Source organism: Dermacentor andersoni, chromosome 1 (assembly GCF_023375885.2).
Source record: "Dermacentor andersoni chromosome 1, qqDerAnde1_hic_scaffold, whole genome shotgun sequence".
NCBI lineage: Eukaryota > Metazoa > Arthropoda > Arachnida > Ixodida > Ixodidae > Dermacentor > Dermacentor andersoni.
Genome location: NC_092814.1, coordinates 278,505,725 through 278,524,572, shown reverse-complemented (window position 1 = coordinate 278,524,572; position 18,848 = coordinate 278,505,725). Strand labels below are relative to the sequence as shown.

The following is an 18,848-nucleotide window of genomic DNA, read 5'->3' as shown; positions in this document are numbered from 1 at the left end:
CCTTAAACGTTTTATTGAGCATATAAGCTTGCTTGACTGTTGCAAGCTGTCACTGCCTGCATTTTGCATGCTATTGAGTGAGAGTTGGGCTAGCGTGAGAACGCTGAAGCAGCGGCTGACAGAAGCATAGTCGACACATTGTCGCATATTTATGCACCAGCGGCTGATACAATGAATCAAGTTGGTTCATTCGCAGTATGCCCACAGGCATGCAGTGGCAGCGCATATGCCCGCTACCGCGGCGTAGTTTTCCGTTTTAACGCGCTCCTTTTTATTTCACGCGTTTTAAGACAAAATTACGTATACGACAGGGAATACAGAAAAAGCAAATGCCGGAGCACGAGCAACATGCCTTTCCGTGTTTCATTGAAATAAATATAGCCAGAAAGTTTATATTTGAGAAGCCTACGAGTTAGCGCATTCCAGGAAATTAATTGCGTACAATAAAATTTACCCTCACTTGCACAGGGCGACAGCAACTAACACCGAAGTAGCTTAACCGTGTACATTACATCTATATTATTTTAACATTTGACTCAAGTTATTTAAAACACCTTGTACATGCGACAACCTTGCGCTTTCTCCTCACAATTTGCGTCTGCCACCTGATCCGTTTCCCCGTGCCAGTGAGTACGCATGAAGTCTCGACTTAATAGGAGGAAAAAAAATAACTTCATTACGCGTCTTGTGCCCTAATTAGAGCAATGCTATCTCTTTTTCGGCTGCATTTTACGGAGGAAACGTAAATGGTAAGGTATCCTCGCACCGTGATCCGGTGCTTGGACGGTGTAGACTAACTGCTGGTCGTTGTTCCTATTTCAACAGGGAGACCCCGGACGCAATGGTCAAGTTGGACCTCCCGTAAGTCGAGCAGTCCATGATTCTACGGTTTACTCCCTGTTTCGTACACTAGCTCAAGAGCTATTTAACGAGCTTGATTACCCGCCTTGCAGGGACCACCGGGAGCTGACGGCGTTCCAGGACAAAAGGGTGACGTTGGCCCCGAAGGACCACCGGTGAGCGGTGTTAAGGAACACGAATCCGTCGCAAAGTCCCAAAATAACACCGAAACACTGCATCTCAGCCCCTCGGATATTCAGAATATGTATGCGTGACACAAGCCTGGAAAGCTGTGGGGAACTGCGTACTGTAAGCTTTCTGCCTGGCATACGGAAATATAGAACAATCAATTGTTTTTTGTTCTCTTTCAATGTTATGTTCCAATTCAATGATATAAAGCTGTAGTTCTTTTCTTTTTCTGGATATCTCACAAGTCTTATTTTCATTACCATAGAGTGCCCTTTCTGCACACGATACATTGCGCGGCGCTTTGTTTCGCCGTAATGTTCTGTTGTATATTAAACCTGCCTTCTTTTTACTTTTGCCAAGAGGCGAAAAAAGAAAGGGTTCCATCATGCGCATTCTCTATCTCCTCCTGACTAACAGAGCATCTCGACTTGTGCAGGGTTTCCGAGGGAACGACGGACCAGTAGGACCCAAAGGAAACATGGGCATCGGCTTCACTGGAAGCAAGGGAGAACCGGTACGTTTCGTAATGATCAGAAAGGCGGATGCCAGTGAGGAGTGTTTGTGTTACTTTCGTTTTTTTTTTCTAACTATGCTGCTTTCTTTTTATTTGTCAGGGTGAAAAAGGCTCTCAAGGATCGCGTGGACCACCCGGGAACTGCAGCGAGCCGAGTCACAAGGTTCCTGACAGCATTGTTGGCCCTCCTGGCGAAAGAGGACTAAAGGGAAGCAAGGTACGAACATCTTACGCAGACTCCTCACTGTCCTTTCCCAATGCTGTGGTGGCGGAGAGGATGCAGTTCTGGCGTTAACAGTGTGGCCGAGTCAACAACTCAGGGATGCACCAATGAACCGTCCCTCTGCTTTGAATCGGAACGCTAATATAGTCAAGGGGCGCTATAACGTAAAGCTGTTCCAAGCTTTTCTATTCCAATTGTGCAATCAGCCCTCCGCAATCGGTCAAAAACATTTTGCCCCTACCCCCCCCCCCCCCCCAACTATGCCTGTCAGTCCCGCGACGTCACGCAAACCGTGATAGCTCCCCATCTGATATGACGTGTACACTTTGATTATGCATGATTGGACTGAACAAAAGAAAAATAGTTATTTCTGATTCGATGCCTTTTCACCATTAGCCCTCGGCTATTGGTCAAACGTTTTCGGGCTGCACCCACTTCACCTGCCTGTCACGCGACGTCACAAAACCGCGAAAACTCACAACGTCAAAGTGACGTGAACGTGTTAAAGATGCATTAATATGCTGAACCAAAACTGAATTTATCTCTGAATAGCCGCAGGCTCCCCCTTCCGAAAGGAATAAAAGATGGCTGCCGCTGATCGCCCAGGCACTGGCTACTCGCACCTGCCGGAGAGCATGGGTTTATTTGCGTACAATAAAGCTTTTTACGTGGCCGTGTAACGTTTTCTAGCACTTTCGGCACGTTTACGACCTCGCTCAGCTAACTTTTCTTCGCTAAGGATCCTTTTTAGCGGCATTCTTAACCTTCCGTTGCATGCCGCCGCGATTTTCGACCAGCCACCGCAAGCTAAGAAAGGGAAAACGGACCAATTGCAGACCCCGGCACCATCCTCTTCATACGGTTATCGATTTTCAGTGCACTGGCTCGGCCCCATCGAATCCCTCTCCACTTGAAGCGTGCTCCTCGCCTCTTATCAGCCAATTAGATAAGACAAGCCGCGCAGTGTAGCCAATATTATTCGTTTTTAGAGCAAACAAAAGTGACCTCCTATAAACGAGGAGAGCGTTTGATTGGTCTGTTTAGACAACCCTGAGGGTCACTGCCCGATGCTTGCGTCGGTGGTTACGCAAATTTGACGTCAGGAGATTGGAACAAAAACATATTGGAATAGTTTTACGTTATAGGGCCCAAGAACTGTCCCTGGTCTTCTGAACCCAGAAATCCTAGGCAAGCCGCGTTCGCTGCTTCCTGCCGTTGTGTTTACATTTTCCTGCACTAGGCAAAAGTGGTTCCATACGGACAATTGAAAAGACGCGCAGTACAATTTCACGCTCAACGTCCGTGCTACCTGGGACGCTCAGTCAATCAGCTTCTATTGAACTATCGACAGGGTACGGAGAAACATTGTTTGCCATGTGCATAATTTTCACTCCTAGCTGTACCGAACCTTGGAGCATGCCTTAGGATCCACGGTCATAAAAGCGTTCTTTTAGGCACTCCGGCGACCAACTTCTTGATAAAAGAGCACGCGCACGAAACCACCACTACCCAGGTAAGCGGCAGTTACCTCCTTCACCTGAAGAAAAAAAATCTAATTGATTGAAGGGGATGTCTTTTGAACTGAACCCCATAAGCTCAATAAGAAAAACAAAAAGGCTCTTTTTAAAAGTCTGTGAACCTCCTCAAATAATTATAGCTGCGCCGCGACACCAAGAGGGGACACATACTACACACACCTTCACTCAGTTTCTTTTTAAATCCTGGTGAATCACAAGCTGATGTACAACTCCAACCAAATTCAAGCTTATTAATCTACAACATCATGCTTGCCTTTCTAGGGCGAGCCAGGCATGAAGGGAGATCCCGGACAATCCGGAAATCCAGGACCAAGCGTAAGTTCTGAATCATGCGATCTTCTCCATTTTCTTTGAATCAAACCAATGACTGTATAAAGAGCTCCTTTGCGATCACATGATGAAAAAGTTTGCATTGTAGAAGCCCGATTCTTTTCAGAGCAAGATGCATTGAACCGTAAAACACAAAACTGATTAGGTTTTGCCTTAATATTCTTTTTTTTTCTGCGTGTAAGGTATCAATTTTAGAAATTTTCTTTAAACATAGTTAAAGTAGCATGATAGTCAGATGAAATCTCCTTGCACCATTTCATGGAACTGTTGCGGCATGTTAGTATTTTTCCTATGTTCCAAGGAGTAGCTGACACTGTTCTGTGTACATAAAGCGACACATCTCTTTATGCATTAATGCAAATAAAGAGCACTCTACTAGGAACTATATATTGTTGCAAAGGTGCTTGCGTCGGATTGGGCCAACGCGACCCTATATATGTGCCTTACTCAAAGATATATTGAGGTAGCTTGACCATCTTAATGACGATTTCGAACTAAGCCGCTGCCCAATCTTTAGCTCTCTATTTCAATGAAAATAACGTTTCCTGCTTGTTACATTAAAGTTGGATTATTGATATGAATATGCATTGTAACACACCATTTTTCTTTGAACAGGGAAAGCATGGTGACATCGGCATGAAGGGAGAAAAGGGCTTGCCCGGACACCCAGGCCCCAGGGTGAATGATCGTTCCTCGTGTTTCACGCGTGCGTGTCTTAGAGGTGCACTCGTGCGATTTTTATTTTCTTGTCTTCTAGGGCAAAGATGGCTACCCAGGGCCTGTTGGGCCAGCAGGATTTAAGGTAAGACACGCTTTCGCATAGTTCTGTAGAACGAGAGATGCGTAATTCATGCACACGAAGGTTCCATTTGTTCCCGTTACCTATGCGCGAGATATGCATATATTAGGCATGTTACGTAACGCTTCGCGTTACGAACTTCCAGCCAGTTCACTTATAGTCGCAGCGTAAAACTAACACTTGTCGAACCTAAATAATACGGCGCGCAGACTATAAAATGCTTGTTATAGCGGGACTACGTACTGATTGCACTAATAAGACTAATTGGTAACGCCTTAATTTTGCCTGCGCGTTTTCAGACTCTCGCAGCCGGCGATGTTAAAGGAACGTTGCGTTCATCAACGTAACGAAGCGCAGCGCCTGAGCACATTTTCCCTCGGATTTGTGCGAGTTCACCTCGCGTTCGTAATTCTACACGTTCAGACTGCAGTCGCAACGAGCACAGCAATCGCACGTGTCGCCGCAAGCGGCACGTTGTAATCATCTGTTAGGAAAACTGCGACAAATAAAACCGTAATTTCAATCTGGCACAACACTTTTCCTTCCTTCAGACAAGGGCAACAGTCCTGGTCGCTCGTGAACGAATACTCCATTCATGAGGCATTAATCACGTCTATATATTCCGCAGGGTGACAGAGGAGATGAAGGTCTTCCAGGTTTGAAAGGAGTCAGCGGCCTGCGAGGAGACCCTGGCGTGCCCGGGGAACCAGGTCCCCGTGGTCTGCCAGGACCACCCGGTCTTCCAGGAGTAAGTCGTCCGGCAGTTTTGCTAAAGAACACACTAATGACGAAGTGCTCCAGCAGCCGCTGTTTGTACGTGCATGCATTCATAATATTAAGCATCGTTGTATGGCCACCAGCAGCGCGTAAATTCTCCCTGTACTTTCCCTGTGCTCCCTGTATTTTCGGGGGGACTTTCATACATACATGGGCTGTTCAATATAGGTATATGCGCGTATCTTGGAAAAATAAATAGCCCATAAGCATAAACTAATATGCATAGCCCATCATCGTTCGTATGGGTTCACTCCGCTCTCTTATAAAAGGACAATTTTTTACAGGCGAGGGGTGATTGAGCCCCCTCACAAAGCTTTGTCGGTGACCCGCTTCTTCCCCCCCCCCCCCCCGCCCTGGCCCCTTTTATTTAAGCCCTGATTATCACGATTCCGCACATTGGTGCGCAGTCGCCTCCGAGCGCTGCAACTTTCCTTTTTCTGAATGATAAATGATAGATAAGCTGATAAGTCTTTCACCTTATTTCGCTGTCTTCGTAGCTTCGAAAATGAGCCTGACGGCAGTGTTATTGCGACGCAGGGTTCGCAAGGAAGGGCCGGTCCCGCTGGTCCTCCTGGTCCTAAAGGTCTGCCAGGTCTTCCTGGTCCACCCGGGAAAGACGGATTCCCCGGTAAGCTAATCTTCAAGTTCGGTTCCGGCGACTCCTGAAGGAACGCCAAACAAAAATATTAGGTCAAGCTTGATTGGTAGATTTTTGATGGAACAACAAATAGCAAATAGAAAAAAAAAAAGCAACTGGCCGCAGGTGGGGAACGATCCCACGTCTTCGCATTACGCGTGCGATGCTCTTACCGCATGGGCGCTGGCTAATCCTGTCAGGGTTAGTTGTAGTAGTAAAACATAAATACCTCATAAAGTCGATGGGAAAATGGCGCCGCGTTAGCTGAATGGTAAGAGGACTGCACGCGTGATGTGAAGACATGGGATCGTTCCCCACCATCGGCCAGTAGTTTTTTTCATCCATTTTCATTTCCATTAATTTATAATTTCTTTAATCCATTTAGTAAGTACAAGTAATTTCCCTAATGTTGTCCTTGGTGTCTTTGTTTGTTAGTTTCTTATGATACGATTAATAAAAATTGTTCCCCTCGGTACCCCTACTTCTCGTTAAATAGCAAATAAGTCACTTTTGTCGATCGTGGCGAGACAGAAAGGCAGATAGTGAAGGGAGGTTTAACAGCACTCATTGAGCTAGACGCGTCTTCCGGAATTGGTATTTCAGCTAAACAAAACATCAAAACAGGGAAAATACAAATGAAATAATTACCGCGATAGCGCTTACGCGGGCTCTAAAGGCTCTAAAAGTCAGCTTGTTTTCTCTCTGTCTGTATGTGCTGTATGTGCTGACCACAGTTTACCGAAGCAGGGAGAGGGATCAGAGAAATGAGCTGAACTTCAAGACAGACTAAATGTAATCCTAGTGACTTTCTATTAAATTTGTCGCCCCCCCCCCCTTTTTTTTTGTTGTTGTTGTCGTTGTGCAGGAAAAAATGAAAGACGGATGTCAAGGCAATGGGGCCTCTGCAAAACACCCGAAGCGGCACCCTACAAAGCCATGATCATTTCTTTGTCTCTATCGCGCCTTGAAGCGGCGCTATATTGTGCCGCTGTTAGATCATAATATATCGTGATCAATTATCCCAGCAACAGGACTTAACTCTGCTGCCAAAGGTGGATGCAAGAAGGTCATGTTAAGATTCTTATTCTGCAGTGCTCAAGGCTGTGTCATAATGCTTGGCTTTCTTCGTTTACTGCCTCGCACCTGCCCTTCAAATGAGCTTGGTTTTGAATAGTCAATTATACTCACACTGTGGCAGATGGTGCAGAGCCGGTGCACACCGTAAAAACCTAGTAAGTCGCCTTCGCTGCGCTTTTTGCAGGTTTAAGCGAGTGGGAGTACTTATGTTAGTTGGTTGATTGCTCAATCTAAATCTAGATCTTAAGGGGCACGAGAAAAATACTAGATCCACGCGAGCCGGAGTTATCCCTGCTCCGCTATGGTGACGATTATATGATGGCGTTTGGCTTTTTTTTTTTTAATCTTACACTCGAGTTATGCAGTTTCGTATCGTGCAAAGAGCAATAAGGGAAGAGATGCGTTCGGCACGCGTCACTCCGAGCGAAGAGCACGTGCTGTTGAAGTAGCTGGTTCCCACAGGCGCGTATCTATTGGCTCACTACAGAACGCAGGCAAGTCTTGCTCATAAAGCTCAGGTACGGAGAGGGCAAGTGCACTGATGCGGTGGCTTCTGGCGCTGCGCAGGTGACCTCGGTCCCCGCGGTTTGCCGGGCAATGCCGGAGGACCCGGCCAGCCCGGAATTCCTGGCCGCGAAGGCCCACCTGGCCCGAAGGGTGACAAGGGTGACAACGGACTTCCGGGTCTGCCTGGTCTCGAGGGCCCAACGGGCTACCCAGGAGCCCCAGGTCCCAAGGGTGAACCTGGTCCGAAGGGTGTCCCCGGCATCTCCTACCCGGGTATCAAAGGCATGGACGGCAGCAATGGTCTCGACGGCTTCCCTGGCGCCAAGGGAGAGAGGGGACCCAAGGGAGAGCGCGGTATGCCTGCTCTGTAGCCAGAAGAGTGTTGTTGATGCAGGGATATATATATACATATATATATATATATATATATATATATATATATATATATATATATATATATATATATATATATATATATATATATATATATATATATATATATATATATATATATATAAGCTTTGGCTAAAATTAGCTGGGACACCCTGTATATATATGTAGCGACGTCGGCGGGATCTGGCGAAGATCTAATTTTTTATTTGAGTTCGTCTCATCACAGTACGCGCATGTAAATAACGGAATTACAGCCAACACGCATGAATACGAGGCGCTTCTGACGTTGCTTAAATTTGTTCTTTGTTACGTGGAGCGTCGACGCAGCGTTCGGTCCGTGAACCAGATGGCAGGGCTTTTAAACGCGACAGCGTTAAGGCCCCGTGTAGCAGAAAATCCGGGGTCGGACGTCGTTTCAGCAAAAATATTTTCGAACCACCCATACCCAGGCCCTCCATGTGGCGCAAGCAAGTTACTGAACTGTATTTCTCAAGCTAAAATGCGTCGAAAAATTGTAAAATACGTCGCACACACAACCTACAGACATGATAGCTCTCGGATTGTAATTTGAATATATGAGAAAACATAATTCTGTTGCGCGAAAACTCAAGCAAACCCCTCTTCCAGCGTTTCTACCATTTATAGACCGGCGACGGCGTCCTCCATTTGCGCGCGCCGTCGCGTGAATATCTATCTCGGAGTCCACGGAGCGGCGCGTCTGCTTCCTTGAAACACTTCCAAATGGCGCTTGCCTCCGCCGCATCGCGGCTCATGGAAGAGGCCGCGTTTCCACTAGAAAGCCCGCCTTCGTGTCTAACGTTCGCCGCGCCTATTTCCCGGTAAACATTACGGTTACGTGCGCTGCAGTTGCCGGGAAGCGTGAGAAGCAGTCAGGGATCTTTGAATGCTATCGCGTTCCACTCTTAAAGGCGAAGGTTAAGCGTCCTCCATTTCTTTTTCTCACAACGTCGGCAGGGCGTTAGTCGGGCAAAAAAAAAAAAATCCTTTAACTTTTCGCGCACAGACTTCGATACCTCAGCAGCGTTCGGAAAATATGCATTTGTCGGTGCTTGTCGCCATGTCTGCTGCAATGACCTCTTCAAGCAGAATGTTGGCTGCTAAATTACGCACCTGATTGGCTGTAGTATACAAAGAACAGCAGCCGGCGCGCACAAAAAGAAATAAAACAGTTGTATCACCTAAGGGTCAGAATTATCTTGAGGTATAAGTTATAGATGGCGTTCTTGAAAGTTGTTCGACATAATGCCCTAATGAATGCGCACGCACGACGATCCCCGCTGTTCCGCTGTGTGCACAACGAAACATTAGGAAGTCAACACTTTAACGCCGTCGTAATAATGAGGCTGTCCCTGGTTTATCTCGAACACAGCAGAATGGAGAAGAGTAACTCATAAACTTAAATGAAGTAGAAATATCTACTCGAATAATAAATGGTTCACGGGAAATATGTACGTAACAACAGATAAGATGGAGCGCTTGGGCAAAATGAAGAAAACGCACACAAGACCTCATGTGCGTTTTTGTTTTTGTCTCTGGCTGGCTTCTTAGTCTTTTTTCTGCAGTGGAAGTATGGAAGTAGGACAGCTTGTTAGTCTATATTTGTGTCCCCATTAATCATCTGACCAGTACGTAAAAGTGTTGCTGAGATTCGCGCTGGTTTGTCGACGACGTACGCAGCTGTTCGCCACTTGCCGTTGCCTGCGTGATACCAAACGTTCTCTTCGGCCCCAGGTGCCCCCGGCGACTCTCTGGAGGGCATTCCTGGCCGTCCCGGCCCCATTGGACCGAAGGGAGAAAAAGGCTTCGACGGATTCCCGGGCACACCTGGCACACCTGGAACTCCAGGCTCCAAAGGTGTGTTCTATTTCAATCCTGACCGCTATCTTCACCAAAGGCATCAAATGTTTTCCTGCTGTTATTGAGGGTGTCTGGATTTCAGGACAGACTGTGACGGTTCCTGCACGCTTCCTCTCTTGCATGCGCATATTTTTGCTTATAATGTTCCTTTAACTTCCAGTACCTTATTGCCTACAATATATAACCAAGCGAATTTTGCTGTGGTTAGCATCAGAGCATTCCGGTTGTTTCAGCCGGTCCCTCCAGTGACAGGGCCTCCGAATATTATAAGCTTAGCCTATTTTAGTACACTTGCGGCTGCCCTGCTGCAGTTAACGGCCCAGCTGTGCTTTGCAGTGATTTGAACACTGACATTCCAGCGCGTATGCATAACTCGCAGTTGTTAGCAACAACACACTTTCAATGCTTTAAGTACCGCCACACAATGACCTCCATTGCTTTCGGCGAGGCGGAGCTGGCTCCGGCAATAACGTATGCACGTAGGCTCCAAATAACGCCGTTGATAAAGGCGAGGCGATGCTGCATGTAGCGAATACGTGTTTTTACCAATAGTTTCGAGGTCTGTACATGAACATTTATATTGATACAGAATGAAGACATTTTATAGCGCTGTTGACTAAGAAGGGACTTGTGTAGCGCGACGGCCGACTATATTAGACGTAATTTTTGTAACGTCGTTGGTTCATTGCGCTTTTACGGGCGTATCAAGGGCAACATGTATTGGTTCCGGGACAACTTTCGAAAGTGCACTGACGCGCTCTCCTGCTTTGGGCGGGGCGTAGGCGAGAAGGGTGGAAGTTGCCTGTCCTGCGAATCGGGCGATAAAGGCGAGAAAGGCGAGCGCGGTCGTGATGGAGCGCCGGGCCAGGCTGGACCGAGAGGCCATGAGGGAGCATCTGGTGCCCCTGGAGAACGCGGTGACGATGGCCTGCCCGGACCCCCAGGACCGCCTGGCGCCGAGGTGTGTATAGACCTATGATATGCACTTCAAACTACATTCGCTTGCTCCACGCGTGAAACACCGCGCATGCAGCAGTTCCGCGGCGCCTTGCAAGGACTCGAAAGGCGATGGAGCGCGGCGTTTTTCCGCCCATAGAGCTTTTCTTCCACAACTCTCTTTGGATACTTGTGACTCTCTACAGGCCTGACAAGTCGTCTTTAACATCTCTATTCACCCTATTTTATTAACGAAGGGAGTGTTGACAACTGCTCGTCCCCTATGTAACTCTATTTTCGAGAGTTCCCACAGTTCCTAGTGGAGTACGTGCGCTCTGCTTGTACTCACGCAGAGCGAACGCACGCTATGAGGGGATTAGGAATACCGTCTGGAAGATCGAGCTAAATGTGATGCAAAGTTCTACTCCCCCCCTCCCCCCTCCTCAAAAAAGGAGTTACCAGCACTGAATCTCCATTCATATGTAGAGTGTTGGAAAGAAAAATGCGCGCCAAGGTCCTGAGGTTCTGCGAAGTTTATAGAATTCCCGGTAATTTCTTGTTTAATACTCTCTGCTGCGCTTTCTTCTTTGCAGAACGTGCTTCGTAAAGCAAGCACGTCCTTTGAATATTTCGCAAAGAATCGCGTGACCATGCACATGAGTGAATCTTCTTAAGCACGCTATAATGATGAATTAGCCGTTCTCATGAAGCACTTTTCCTCGTGACAGAAAAGAACGATGATGCAAGACGATGTCTCGACTTTGTCTCAAAATCAGGGTGCAAGCACCGTTATCCCGGTGTCCCCACAGCAAATACTGCTGTCGTGTGCATGTCCTAAACAATGCGGTGGTTGTTTTGTCTCGCGATACAGGCTTTGTCTGCCAAACGAACTATTTCTTCTCTTTCTAGGGTATTCCCGGTAGACCAGGCCGCGATGGAGAAAGAGGAGACAAGGGTGAACCAGCAATTTTCGACACACAAATCATCCCGCCGGGAGTCGGTAAGTGTTCGCTTCTAACGCTGATGCGTTAGAAAACTTGTCAGCCTATCTCATAAGTAACATTATTCCATAGTTTGTCATGCATTCTCTCTTAGAATGGCGAAAGATGCTGCTTCAGAAGTTTCCCTCTTATTGAATAATTTCACTTTAAATTCGTGAATTATACAGACAGTAAGCTACATCGACGTATCTGGTAAATTACCTCGGATGGTGCCATCGAACTTAGGCTGAATAAAAACCATTTGGCTATCTCGTTCTTAGCGGTAGATTTTCACGTAATATTAGACATGTTCTCTTCATTGACGACATTTCGTTCTCTAGACTCTCATTCGTCGAAACAGAGCTTTTACTGCCCTTTTTATACTGTTGAGGGTTTGTTCCCATGGGGCACACGCACCAAGTGGATGAATGAGGCGCACCTCAATCAAACCTTTCTGTCCTGTGTGAGTCCTGATTTCGTGGTTAGGAAATTCATATGCCCTGCAGCACGTGCTGACGTCAGCATGTCGGTTTGACTGAAGCTACTGCGTCCAATTTTATGCAAATTGTTGAGTTTTCTATTCACTATATGTGTATTACTCGCGGCACCTATCTTACTAACTATACATTTTATTGCCAATCATGGTCATTGCTCCGAAGATCAATGAGGCATGCATTTTTCACGTTGCAGATGTTTTCTTCGAGCTGCATTGTTTACATTGCTGATGCAACCAATTCGCAGCGACGAGTTAAAAAAGAAGGAGGTTATTTAGTGGGAGTAGGCTAGCAGGAGCGAACATTTGCTTGTTCATTCTCTCCGGAAACCAGGTCAGAAAGGAGAAAAAGGCTTGCAAGGACCACCAGGACCGCCCGGCTTCGACGGCCGTGACGGACCTCCAGGACCTAGCGGTCTTGACGGACTTCGTGGACTGAAGGGCGAGAAGGTGCGCATACGAGATATCACCCGACAGTTCTGACGTACCAACAGTAGACGTGGACGATCATGATACTGGTGATGATGAAAATGTCTTCATTAAGAATTGATGATGAGCTGTGTTAACATCCTCTTTGCCGCGCTCATCTTGAGTCAAATGAGCAGAGGTGTAGGGCCGAAGGAGTGACAGTTTGGGTCTTCTGTAGGTGTACGCATTCATATTTGTAAGGGTACAGTGCGAAATACACAAAAAGCTAAGAAGACGCAGACAGCAGCGCTGACTCAAAAATAAGAAACTTTTTTCTGATGTAATTATATACTATACACAACAGAAATATAACGCACACGGTTTTACAATGACCGATATATGAGGCGTGAAAAATGGGTCTTATTGGCTTTTACAAGTGTGTTTAGCGGCATACGACGTAAACGAGCCATATCGGTAATATATCCTTGGACACCTGCTTGCTTCATGCGAGTACAGGCCTTCAAGAGAGAATTGCTAGCCTGCTTCTCTTTGTGTAATGTTTATGTACGTTTACGTTATCAATAATCGGTGTCATAATTGGCCTCTCTTAAATTCTGCTAAGTTTTTGATTGAAATGGGGAAGTAAACAAGCAATAAGAAAAAAAGGGGGTGAGTTGATAATTTATTTCGAAGAACAAACGTCCAACACCATTATTATTATTATTATTATTATTATTATTATTATTATTATTATTATTATTATTATTATTAATATTATTATTATTATTATCAGTTATATGGTTCGGACGCATCATAAATGTCATTGGGCAAGAACAAGGGCCCCAAGATAATCAAAAAGAAAACTACAGGCCAGGAGAAAAACGCCCATATCGTGTGGCTGCCGTGTAGTCGTTGAGGTAGAAGCGCAACGTTAAAGGTAGCACTATGCATTTTGAGGCAACAACAACAACACGATCTGAAGGGTACGTGTGTCGCAGGGTTTGCCTGGAGTTCCCGGAACCCCTGGTCAGCCTGGACCTGAGGGTCGGCCGGGTCCTATCGGACAGAAGGGAGATACCGGATACGGTCGCAAGGGCGAACAGGGCGAGAGGGGCCCCAAGGGACAGCGAGGCTTCACCGGAGGCAAGGGCGAGAAGGGACTGCGCGGCCCGCCAGGTATGAAACTACCCATCGGCCTACTCCCGCGGCCGCTGTCACGTGTCCTTCCATTGTTTGCCACGCGAGATGTTCGCGAACAAGAAGATTCAACGCGCGTTTGTTTATTGTACGGAGAAAAATGATTTCAACTTCCGCAAGAAAGAACAAAAGAAGCAACTGTTTACGTGACGTAAAGAAAGAATGGAAGAGAAACCGCTACCAGGCAGTGGTATCGAGAGCACGCGAATAAAGTGAAAAAAATAATAAGTGACTCGCTTTCAGAAATAACCGGAAATGGATTTTTAAAAGATCCATTACAAGATAGTGCAATCCTGAAAAACCAAATCAGGTAGGGAAATCCTGTCGCGACTTCATGCAACGTGATGGTTACAGTGCCTGGCCAGTGCTGCTCGCCGGTAAAAAAAAAAAAGAAAAAAAATAGGAAACACAGGTAGTCTGGTGAGTAATAGAGAACGGTATGCTCGAACAAACCACGTGTTCATTAGGTTTTGTCATTGATTTCCGATTTGCGCAATTCTGTCGAACTGTGGAGGCATTCGGTTTGTGTCCACATGTACGCAGACACATCGACCCTTAGAGGTGCACACTCACAAACCGGGACCGCTGTGCCATAGCTTTCGTACCTGCTTTTCAGAAGTCTGAGTGCTCATGTACGCATGAATTTGTGGGCAAGAAGCTGTAGTTCCGCGTCGAGCAACGTTTCCACCCGGCGACTGGCGCAGGTCCCGGCAGCTTGTTGGACCCAGTACGTGGACCTCCTGGACCACCAGGAGAACCCGGTAGGCCTGGACTGGACGGACTGCAGGGACCCAAGGGTGATGGTGGCACTCCTGGTCGCGATGGATATCCTGGTACGAAGGGAGAGAGAGGAGACTCTGGATACCCCGGACAGCCCGGCCCCAGAGGTGAGCTTCGGTCGTCCTCTGTTTTCACGCGACAGCCTGTAAGGCACTATGTGGGGCTCGTTGTGTGGCGCTCGCAAACTGTCACTGACGCCATTGGAAGCACGGCCGGGTGAACTGAATGTTTTCCCATTTCTCCTAACTTTACGAAATAGTGCGAATACAATTTCTATGTTTCCTTCCTTGGCTGAAACGGCTGCTTCGCTAGCTTCATTTAACGGACACCTTGTCTGCACAATTCTATTCATAGGTCTCGTTGACTACACATAGCAAAGACAAAAAGAAAGTGCTATCGGCGTTCGTTTCTTTTTTTTTTTGTACTTTGTGGCATAGATGCCATTATGTTGTTGCAGCGCTGGACACGTTCTGCAAATATTCACCAAAGGAAGATATAATTGGTCGCTATAGTCGTATAACCTGACGTGTAAATGAATTTCGAGCCCGAGATAAATGGCTCACTACCATTTACTTGATATTCTGTCACATTTAGTTTTATGACGGGAGCATACTCTCAAGTGATAGCGTGAGGAGCGGATGTCGCATAAAACTGTAAGGCCAGCATAAACGGATATACCAGTCTGTAAAGTACAATTTATTGAACGCTTTTTGTTAGGCAATGATTTCTTTAGGTCCTAATAACTTCGGAGGTGGTACAGACAAAAGTGGGTCGTGATAAGGCAGCCGTGGTGCATCCTGCTTCACCAGCCTCTGTGGTTAAGAAATTTTTTCTACAGAACATATTTGAAATAAATATAAATGGCGGAACTATGACACAGAGAGAAATAAACACACTGCGCATGCATTCGCGCGCTGTGCAGAAAAGTGTTCCTGACCGTCCGAATACTTTAAATAGGACGCTGTTCCAAATATAAGGCAGTGTGTAAGGACGTCGCAATTACATGTTCTCCCACCCGGAAAGATGCATTTATCTGCCAAGTGTCAGACCTTCCTTCATAACCATACGTAAACATTTCGTGCTCCCAAACAGCCTGTTCTCTCCTGGAATCGCAACCACTTTTTCTGTCTCTATCTTTCTTTTTCTTTCTTCAATTGCGTGGAAGGCAGGAAAAGAGAGAGCTTCTCTGCAGATGGCTTGTTCGTTGTGCAAAATACGTGGACACTGTCTCGGAGGGCACGTCATAATTCGTAATCCAGGCCTCGCTGAACATCTTAACGTATGGTGGCTGAAATGCGCCGGGGATGGCTTCAAAGATGAAACGCAGAATTCCCTTAGCCCAATCGATTGTGCGAAGTGAGTGTTTGTATGATTTTCAGGTCTTCCGGGTCCTCGTGGCGAGAAGGGCGAACAGGGACCTGGGGGAATCCCCGGAGAACCAGGAGCAAAGGGCAACCCAGGACTGCCGGGTCTCGACGGGCCCCCAGGACCCGTTGGTGAACCTGGCTTCCCCGGCTCCGGCCTGCCGGGACCACCTGGTCTGCCCGGCTTCCCGGGACTGAAGGGAGACAGGGGATACCCAGGAGGACCCGGCCTGCCAGGTGAGTGGCCCTGCACTTCGGTCTGCTACACGTTGTGGCTGCGCGGACGAGTGCACGAGAAGCGCACTGTGGATGCTTTGGCATGTAACGCAGCGCTTTGCGGCAGTTTAAGTTGCGCCTCGCTAGAGTGTCAGGTCAAATTTTTTATAAACTATGAAAGAGCTAGCTCTTAAATTTTATTGAAAATAACTTAATAAATTGCCGAAATAAAATCCAAACGAGGCAGCGGTTCACGGGAAGATGGAGGCTTAAACTACCAACAGTGGTCGAACAAGAGGTTTCTGAGGTTGGAGCCCACCTTTCGGCACGGAGGTTTGCGCTAAGGTGTGATTCACACATGCGTCAAACACTGGTTTCTCCTCAAAAACGGGAAGCCGGCGACCATAGGTGCCGACTATGGGGGGGACTCCAAGGCCCGTGACCCTCCCCCCGGCAATGCCGTAGGCGGATACCCCCCCGCCCCCCCCCCCCCCCCAAACACACCTAAAATGTCATTACCAGAGTTTTGTCACCCACATCATTTGAAGTCTCTTTTGACTTGCTTCTATCTTTTCACCTGAAACGTTATTGGGGCTAATGGCTTACTGCATCATTGTTGGCGCGGACGGGCACGATTTTTAATTCATAATTTCGCTTTATTTCTTCAAATCCTGACAGTAGGATGACAAGCGCATTAGAAGCATTTGGCGGCGGCTGCTTCATCCGTATTTTTTCACTTCAACGTTGTTTTAAATTCGCACTGTAAACACCCTGCACATGCACAACATATTGAAATATATACACAGGAAAAAGTTTATTGTATTTGTAAAAGAGGAGGAGGCAGCCAATTAACAATTATTTCTGAAGGTATGGAGAGCCTATGCCTAGAGAATGAATATGTTCCTGTATGTTCACCTCGCTTCAAATTGTTTTGCATCTTTTTTTTACCCTGGAAGAAACCTGCAGACTTCAGTGACCCCTTTTAGCAGAGTCTCTTATGTTATTTTATTTTTAATTATGGGGTTTTACGTGCCAAAACCACTTTCTGATTATGAGGCACGCCGTAGTGGAGGACTCCGGAAATTTCGACCACCTGGGGTTCTTTAACGTGCACCTACATATAAGTACACGGGTGTTTTCGCATTTCGCCCTCATCGAAATGCGGCCGCCGTGGCCGGGATTCAATCCCGCGACCTCGTGCTCAGCAGCCCAACACCATAGCCACTGAGCAACCACGGCGGGTGGCAGAGTCTTTTATCAACGGCGTGTGAAATGCACGTGAATGATATGTGTTTCAGTATTGCTTCTCTTTCCAGCAAGCAATGTTAGCGACTCACGAAAAAGAGAGAGAGAGAGAGAGAAACTCTTTGAATAAGTTGCAAAATTTATTAGGGATAGAAACATCGTCACTTGCATGCAGAGGTCAAAAATATATACAGGGTATCCCAATGAACTATGATGCACCAAGATTTTAAAAAAGAGCAATTGCGTTATTCGAAGAAAACCTAGTGTAAATTGTTTCCAGTACAGTTGAGTAGACGCCAGAATTTTTTTTTAATTACTGAGAGTTATTTAGGTAAGTTGTATTTAATTATCTAACTCGAGACGTACTACTTAATTATCAAAGTGTCAATGAGGCATTTGTAGGCCCAGCCAAGGAACACCTAATTGCGGTATTTTCAGCGATATACTAATCGCGTACCTATTTTTTTCCGACTGATAAATAGACGCCGCGAAATATGAAAATACCACGTGACTGCGTTCCCACCCGCATCATAAAGCAACGCCCTCGAACAGGCGCTCTCTGAGTTAGTCAGAACGAAATAAAGGAAATAAAGAAAAACATCGTGATCGAGCCTTATCTGCCGTTCCCCGGCCGAAGTAACACATCGCGTTTGGTGTAGTTGGAAACAAGCTGTGGTAGCTGCTGTCTTAGCGTAGATAAAGTGCACGGATGGTTATTTTTTTTTTTTTCCGCGTTACCTACCACCACAAAAGCCAATTGACAACCTCAGTTCAAATGCCTAAAGGGGCGTTTTGTTTTGTCCCAGTCGCCATGCCTTTCTCTAATGAGCAAAAGGAAACATGATCCTTGCCTTGTGAGCTGCAAATGACAACAAGAGGAAAGCCGCAAATATACATATATATATATATATATATATATATATATATATATATATATATATATATATATATATATATATATATATATATATATATTCCCCTCCCTGGAAAAATGAAAACTTGCCGCCTATGCCGGTGACGTTGGCCGTCGTCACCGTCATACCATTTTGGAGGAGAAACCGGCGAGGAAGCGCTGTCTCATGACGGACGCCCGGAGGCCGGCCAGTGACGGCAGTGTGAATCAAGCTTAAGCGAAGTCATCTGGTCGAACATTGGCTCCAGACAACCGTTTTTCAACCACTGTTTATCATAACAAAATTGACTTATTGGAAAAGCTATCGTGGGAATATATATCCATGACCCATGTCACGTGGGACTGCCCTGACAGCTGATGCCCATTATTTATGTATTTATTTATTTATTTGCTACGTTTATCGGCTACGGTTTCACGATTGGCGAGATGACGTTTTGAAGGGGCATTATGTGGGCGTCATGTCTTTTGTTGCCTTCGATGCATCGACAGTGTGCCATAAAGCGCTCTATATAGTAATTATTCACGGTAAACAGCAGTGGCACTAAGTACCATAACGTTATTTTTCACATTTTTGTTGCGCTTAAAAAGCGAATTACAATTGCTGCGACTTATTT

The 18,848-nt window shown here is 46.3% G+C and overlaps 1 protein-coding gene across 1 annotated transcript in view; it reads left to right on the top strand.

Moving 5' to 3' along the window:
- Col4a1 (Collagen type IV alpha 1) overlaps window positions 1-18,848 on the top strand; it is a 69,721-nt gene that overhangs the window by 37,456 nt on the left and 13,417 nt on the right. Inside the window, exons 8-24 of the mRNA XM_050196175.2 lie at window positions 826-861; window positions 954-1,016; window positions 1,466-1,543; window positions 1,644-1,760; window positions 3,566-3,619; window positions 4,250-4,312; window positions 4,392-4,436; window positions 5,062-5,181; window positions 5,748-5,838; window positions 7,492-7,785; window positions 9,577-9,699; window positions 10,485-10,663; window positions 11,548-11,638; window positions 12,446-12,561; window positions 13,518-13,695; window positions 14,421-14,603; window positions 15,876-16,097. Coding sequence (XP_050052132.1) covers window positions 826-861; window positions 954-1,016; window positions 1,466-1,543; window positions 1,644-1,760; window positions 3,566-3,619; window positions 4,250-4,312; window positions 4,392-4,436; window positions 5,062-5,181; window positions 5,748-5,838; window positions 7,492-7,785; window positions 9,577-9,699; window positions 10,485-10,663; window positions 11,548-11,638; window positions 12,446-12,561; window positions 13,518-13,695; window positions 14,421-14,603; window positions 15,876-16,097 — 2,053 coding nt within the window. The remainder of the gene's footprint in view (window positions 1-825; window positions 862-953; window positions 1,017-1,465; window positions 1,544-1,643; window positions 1,761-3,565; window positions 3,620-4,249; window positions 4,313-4,391; window positions 4,437-5,061; window positions 5,182-5,747; window positions 5,839-7,491; window positions 7,786-9,576; window positions 9,700-10,484; window positions 10,664-11,547; window positions 11,639-12,445; window positions 12,562-13,517; window positions 13,696-14,420; window positions 14,604-15,875; window positions 16,098-18,848) is intronic.